The sequence below is a fragment of the Oncorhynchus nerka genome, linkage group LG15, assembly GCF_034236695.1.
Source record: "Oncorhynchus nerka isolate Pitt River linkage group LG15, Oner_Uvic_2.0, whole genome shotgun sequence".
NCBI classification, from domain to species: domain Eukaryota; kingdom Metazoa; phylum Chordata; class Actinopteri; order Salmoniformes; family Salmonidae; genus Oncorhynchus; species Oncorhynchus nerka.
In genome coordinates, this window is record NC_088410.1 from 20,049,310 (window position 1) to 20,056,510 (window position 7,201).

Here is a 7,201-nt window from a genome sequence, read left to right on the forward strand (position 1 = left end):
AGTAGGTAAGGTGACATACCTTCGGGGCAGTAGGTAGATGACGTGCCATCAGGACAGTAGGTGAAGGTGACATACCGGGGTAGGTAGGGACAGTAGGTAAGGTGACATACCTTCGGGGCAGTAGGTAGATGACATACCCGTCAGGACAGTAGGTAGGTGACATACCGTCAGGACAGTAGGTAAGGTGACATACCTTCGGGGCAGTAGGTAAGGTGACATACCTTCGGGGCAATAGGTAAGGTGACATACCTTCGGGGCAGTAGGTAAGGTGACATACCTTCGGGGCAGTAGGTAAGGTGACATACCTTCGGGGCAGTAGGTAAGGTGACATACCTTCGGGGCAGTAGGTAAGGTGACATACCATCAGGACAGTAGCTAAGGTGACATACCATCAGGACAGTAGGTAAGGTGACATACCATCAGGACAGTAGGTAAGGTGACATACCATCAGGACAGTAGGTAAGGTGACATACCATCAGGACAGTAGCTAAGGTGACATACCATCAGGACAGTAGGTAAGGTGACATACCATCAGGACAGTAGCTAAGGTGACATACCATCAGGACAGTAGGTAAGGTGACATACCATCAGGACAGTAGCTAAGGTGACATACCATCAGGACAGTAGGTAAGGTGATGTACCGTCAGGACAGTAGGTAGGTGACATACCTTCGGGGCAGTAGGTAAGGTGACATACCTTCAGGGCAGTAGGTAAGGTGACATACCTTCGGGGCAGTAGGTAGGTGACGTACCGTCAGGACAGTAGGTAGGTCACGTACCGTCGGGGCAGTAGGTAAGGTGACATACCTTCGGGGCAGTAGGTAGGTGACGTACCGTCAGGACAGTAGGTAGGTGACATACCTTCGGGGCAGTAGGTAAGGTGACATACCGTCAGGGCAGTAGGTAAGGTGACATACCTTCGGGGCAGTAGGTAGGTGACGTACCGTCAGGACAGTAGGTAGGTCACGTACCGTCGGGGCAGTAGGTAAGGTGACATACCTTCGGGGCAGTAGGTAGGTGACGTACCGTCAGGACAGTAGGTAGGTGACGTACCGTCGGGCAGTAGGTAAGGTGACATACATTCGGGGCAGTAGGTAGGTGACATACCTTCGGGGCAGTAGGTAGGTGACGTACCGTCAGGACAGTAGGTAGGTGACATACCTTCGGGGCAGTAGGTAGGTGACATACCGTCGGGCAGTAGGTAAGGTGACGTACCTTCGGGACAGTAGGTAAGGTGACATACCTTCGGGGCAGTAGGTAAGGTGACATACCGTCGGGGCAGTAGGTAAGGTGACGTACCTTCGGGACAGTAGGTAAGGTGACATACCTTCGGGGCAGTAGGTAAGGTGACATACCTTCGGGGCAGTAGGTAGATGACGTGCCATCAGGACAGTAGGTAAGGTGACATACCGTCGGGGCAGTAGGTAAGGTGACATACCTTCGGGGCAGTAGGTAGATGACATACCGTCAGGACAGTAGGTAAGGTGACATACCTTCGGGGCAGTAGGTAAGGTGACATACCTTCGGGGCAATAGGTAAGGTGACATACCTTCGGGGCAGTAGGTAAGGTGACATACCTTCGGGGCAGTAGGTAAGGTGACATACCTTCGGGGCAGTAGGTAAGGTGACATACCTTCGGGGCAGTAGGCAAGGTGACATACCTTCGGGGCAGTAGGTAAGGTGACATACCTTCGGGGCAGTAGGTAAGGTGACATACCTTCGGGGCAGTAGGTAAGGTGACATACCTTCGGGACAGTAGGTGTCCTCCAGACAGAAGCTGGCTTTGTGACCCTCAGCGATCTTTGTTCCATTCAGGGTCAGAAGGTCATAATGGGTGAACACCTCAATGCTGTGGTAGTGCCTGTGAGGAAGAGGAGAGGAGGAGGAGGAAGAAGAAAAACAGAGGTTATTAATGCTATTAATGCTAAATGCTAGCAGCATACCATCCTGCATACCACTGCTGGCTTGCTTCTGAAGCTAAGCAGGGTTGGTCCTGGTCAGTTCCTGGATGGGAGACCAGATGCTGCTGGAAGTGGTGTTGGAGGGCCAGTAGGATCTAAAAAAAAATATCCCAATGCCCCAGGGCAGTGATTGGGGACACTGCCCTTTTTATTTTACCAGGCAAATCAGTTAAGAACAAATTCTTATTTTCAATGATGGCCTGGGAACAGTGGGTTAACTGCCTGTTCAGGGGCAGAACGACAGATTTGTACCTTGTCAGCTCGGGGGTTTGAACTTGCAACCTTCCGGTTACTAGTCCAACACTCTAACCACTAGGCTACCCTGCCGCCCTGTGTAGGGTGCCGTCTTTCGGATGGGACGTTAAACGGGTATCCTTACTCTCTGAGGTCATTAAAGATCCCATGGCACTTATCGTAAGAGTAGGGGTGTTAACCCCGGTGTCCTGGCTAAATTCCCAATCTGGCCCTCAAACCATCACGGTCACCTAATAATCCCCAGTTGACAATTGGCTCATTCATCCCCCTCCTCTCCCCTGTAACTATTCCCCAGGTCGTTGCTGCAATTGAGAACGTGTCTCAGTCGACTTACCTGGTAAAATAACGGATAAATAAATATTCAACATGAAGAGATTGGAGAACAGTTGACACTCAATAACAATAGCACTGAAAGCTGGTTTGTTGTGTGAGGATAGGAGGATGATGATGTGTTTGTCTGGTGTGTGAGGATAGGAGGATGATGATGTGTTTGTCTGGTGTGTGAGGATAGGAGGATGATGATGTGTTTGTCTGGTGTGAGAGGATAGGAGGATGATGATGTGTTTGTCTGGTGTGAGAGGATAGGAGGAGGATGATGTGTTTGTCTGGTGTGAGAGGATAGGAGGAGGATGATGTGTTTGTCTGGTGTGTGAGGATAGGAGGAGGATGATGTGTTTGTCTGGTGTGAGAGGATAGGAGGATGATGATGTGTTTGTCTGGTGTGTGAGGATAGGAGGATGATGATGTGTTTGTCTGGTGTGAGAGGATAGGAGGATGATGATGTGTTTGTCTGGTGTGTGAGGATAGGAGGATGATGATGTGTTTGTCTGGTGTGAGAGGATAGGAGGAGGATGATGTGTTTGTCTGGTGTGAGAGGATAGGAGGATGATGATGTGTTTGTCTGGTGTGAGAGGATAGGAGGATGATGATGTGTTTGTCTGGTGTGTGAGGATAGGAGGATGATGATGTGTTTGTCTGGTGTGAGAGGATAGGAGGATGATGATGTGTTTGTCTGGTGTGTGAGGATAGGAGGATGATGATGTGTTTGTCTGGTGTGAGAGGATAGGAGGATGATGATGTGTTTGTCTGGTGTGTGAGGATAGGAGGATGATGATGTGTTTGTCTGGTGTGAGAGGATAGGAGGATGATGATGTGTTTGTCTGGTGTGTGAGGATAAGAGGATGATGATGTGTTTTTCTACTGCTGTTGTTTGTCTGTTGTGTGACTTACACTAAACAATACATCTATCAAATGAATTCTTGCTTCTACGTTCATTTGATACATGACACTGACAGACAGAGATTTTTCTTTTTGACACAGCTTTTTTTTTTGCGTAGCCGTGGCGATGAATATATATATATAGACTACAATAGAAAAGAATACGAGACAGTTAGAGATCTGTTTGGAACCGTTCCCTCTTTATCACAACCTCACGCTCCCAGAATAGAACCGAAGACGCTGTGTTCGTCAGTTGGATTGGACCCTGCGTGGTACTGCTGTGGTCAGGAGAGTGACCAGGTTGTTCTCACTCTGTCGACCGTAGCAGAGCCACAACCACAGCAGTAAAGAACCATTCCACTTTGAATGGTCACAGTCAAGACTGTTGACACGGTTGGTTCCAGAGGAAGGACAACCAGGTCAAGAATAACTGTTCTTTGTTTTGTTGAAAATTCCTATACCACTACCTCCTATCATCTCCATAAAACTACCACAACCCCCTACACTTGTCTTTTAAAACTACAACTACCACAATCAACCCCCTACACTTGTCTTTTAAAACTACAACTACCACAATCAACCCCCTACACTTGTCTTTTAAAACTACAACTACCACAATCAACCCCCTACACTTGTCTTTTAAAACTACAACTACCACAATCAACCCCCTACACTTGTCTCTTGAAACTACAACTACCACAATCAACCCCCTACACTTGTCTCTTGAAACTACAACTACCACAATCAACCCCCTACACTTGTCTCTTGAAACTACAACTACCACAATCCAACCCTCCTTCACTTGTCAAAACACAACTACCACAACCAATCTCTCTTAAAACTACAGCTACCACAACCTACAACCCATGTCTCTTAAAACTACAACTACAACAACCCACTACCCTTGTCTATTAAAACTACATCTACCATAATTCACAACCCTTGTCTCTTAAAACGACAACTACCACAACCAACAACCCATCTCTCTTAAAACTACAACTACCACAACCCACTACCCTTGTCTATTAAAACTCCCACAACCCCCCTTTTGAGTACCTGTGACACTGGTGCCAGGTCCAGGACTCCCTGGTCGCTCTAGGTCTGAAGTCGGCCCGGCCCATGTTCATGATGCGTGAGGAGAATCGTAGCAGGCGTCTGTGTCCGTAAGGCCAGCTCATCCGGGCAGCAGAGGACGACAGACAGTTCTCCTCATTGGCACAGGTCAGGAGGTGCAAGGGGCGGTCCTCCAGGTAGGCTGTCTCCTGGACCAACTGGGCATCTAATACCAGGTCAGGGGCCGCTGGTGGGGGTCAGAGGTTAGAGGTTAGGCGTAAGAGGTTAGCGTTGAAAGGTGAGAGGTTAAGGGTTGAAAGGTCAGCAGGTGGAAGGGTCTATGTGGGAGTTGTTGGGGATGTGTGTGTGTGTGTGTGTGTGCTTGCGTGATCGTGCGCAGGTGTGTGTGTGCGTTCGTTCGTCCGTGTGTGTGTGTGTGTGCTTGCGTGATCGTGCGCAGGTGTTTGTGTGTGTGTGTGTGTGTGAGTTCGTTCGTCCGTGTGTGTGTGTGTGTGCTGGTTGTAAGAACTCACTCTCAACACAGGTGACCCCAGCCGCCTTGCCATCTCCTCCCCTGGGGCAGTAGACCTGTGTGTTCCTACGACACTGCTGAACGGACATCTCTGTGCCGATGCAGTGGGTTCCAGTCAGAACCACCTCTGCTGCCTCCGGAGCTCCGGGCCAGTACCACGTCTCCTGTAGGACACACACACACACACACACACACACACACACACACACAGAACCATGAGGGCTGGAACTGAGTCAGTAGATCACAGGACAAGTGCCAAACCCAAATCCTTTTCAGATAATGACTGCCTCTCATTACCATTATACATAATAGTTTCATTAACGGTCATTATCACATTCCTCCACTCTCTCTTTCTTTCTTTTTCTCCCTATGGGCTTTTAATACACACACACACACACACACACACACACACACACACACACACACACACACACACACACACACCCTGAGAGAGAGAGAGAGAGTGAGTGAGAGAGAGAGGTACCAAAATTTCAGGAGGGAAATCCTATCACAATAGTGTCCCCTCTACAAACGGATCAATTGTGTGTGCACCACAGGAGGCTGGTGAGGGGAGGATGGCTCATAATAGTGTCCGCTCTACAAACGGATCAATTGTGTGTGCACCACAGGAGGCTGGTGAGGAGAGGACGGCTCATAATAGTGTCCCCTCTACAAACAGATCAATTGTGTGTGCACCACAGGAGGCTGGTGAGGGGAGGACGGCTCATAATAGTGTCCCCTCTACAAACGGATCAATTGTGTGTGCACCACAGGAGGCTGGTGAGGGGAGGACGGCTTATAATAGGAAGGAAGCAAATGGACTGGTATCAAACAGCAGGAAACCATGGAAACCATGTTTGATGTATAACCCATTCCACTGATTCCCCTCCTCCCCAATTAAGGTGCCACCAACCTCCTGTGTGTGTGTATGTGTGTGTGTGTGCACGTTTGTACACCTGCGTGCCTCCATGTTAGTTTTGTTCATCACCTGGTGAGCTCTGTTTGCAAAGCCGTAGCCCAGCTGTCTGCACACCACCATGGCCTCGTTGATGCCCCAGTTCTCACTGCAGACGGCCCCCCAGCGCTGTACCCCTCCCACCTCCATCAGCACCTCCACACGCCCCTCTGCAGGCTCCCTGCCCCCCGCCAACCGCACCTGGCACAGAGGGGTTAGAAACACTTCATACACACTTCATAGACACTTCATACACACTTCATACACACTTCATACACACTTCATACACACTATAAATTCCTATTACCACTTTGTAAACACTAATGAATGCATTTTATGATTGTGTGAGTAAGCTGGTGTGTGTGTGGGGTATGGGTAAGCGTGTGTGTGTGTGTGTGTGTGTGTGTGTGTGTGTGTGTGTGTGTGTGTGTGTGTGTATCTCTGTCTCAGTGTGTGTGTGTGTGTGTGTGTGTGTGTGTTTCTGTCTCAGTATGTATCTCTGTCTCAGTGTGTATCTCTGTCTCAGTGTGTATCTCTGGTATCTCTGTCTCAGTGTGTATCTCTGTCTCAGTGTGTATCTCTGTCTCAGTGTGTATCTCTGTCTCAGTGTGTATCTCACCGTGGTCTCCAGCCCAGTGTGTATCTCTGTCTCAGTGTGTATCTCTGTCTCAGTGTGTATCTCTGTCTAAGTGTGTATCTCTGTCTCAGTGTGTATCTCTGTCTCAGTGTGTATCTCTGTCTCAGTGTGTATCTCTGTCTCAGTGTGTATCTCTGTCTCAGTGTGTATCTCTGTCTCAGTGTGTATCTCTGGTATCTCTGTCTCAGTGTGTATCTCTGTCTCAGTGTGTATCTCACTGTGGTCTCCAGCCCAGTGTGTATATCTGTCTCAGTGTGTATCTCACCGTGGTCTCCAGCCCAGTGTGTATCTCTGTCTCAGTGGGTATCTCTGTCTCAGTGGGTATCTCTGTCTCAGTGTGTATCTCTGTCTCAGTGTGTATCTCACCGTGGTCTCCAGCCCAGTGTGTATCTCTGTCTCAGTGTGTATCTCTGTCCCAGTGTGTATCTCTGTCTCAGTGTGTATCTCTGTCTCAGTGTGTATCTCTGTCTCAGTGTGTATCTCTGTCCCAGTGTGTATCTCTGTCTCAGTGTGTATCTCTGGTATCTCTGTCTCAGTGTGTATCTCTGTCTCAGTGTGTATCTCTGTCTCAGTGTGTATCTCTGTCTCAGT

General features: G+C 48.9%; 1 protein-coding gene across 1 annotated transcript in view; it reads right to left on the bottom strand.

Annotated features, from left to right (window-relative positions):
• Window positions 1-7,201, bottom strand: part of LOC115127801 (lysyl oxidase homolog 4-like) — a 52,461-nt gene that overhangs the window by 17,594 nt on the left and 27,666 nt on the right. Inside the window, exons 9-12 of the mRNA XM_065001234.1 lie at window positions 6,007-6,174; window positions 5,020-5,182; window positions 4,490-4,733; window positions 1,745-1,860 (exon numbers count right to left, since the gene is read on the bottom strand). Coding sequence (XP_064857306.1) covers window positions 1,745-1,860; window positions 4,490-4,733; window positions 5,020-5,182; window positions 6,007-6,174 — 691 coding nt within the window. The remainder of the gene's footprint in view (window positions 1-1,744; window positions 1,861-4,489; window positions 4,734-5,019; window positions 5,183-6,006; window positions 6,175-7,201) is intronic.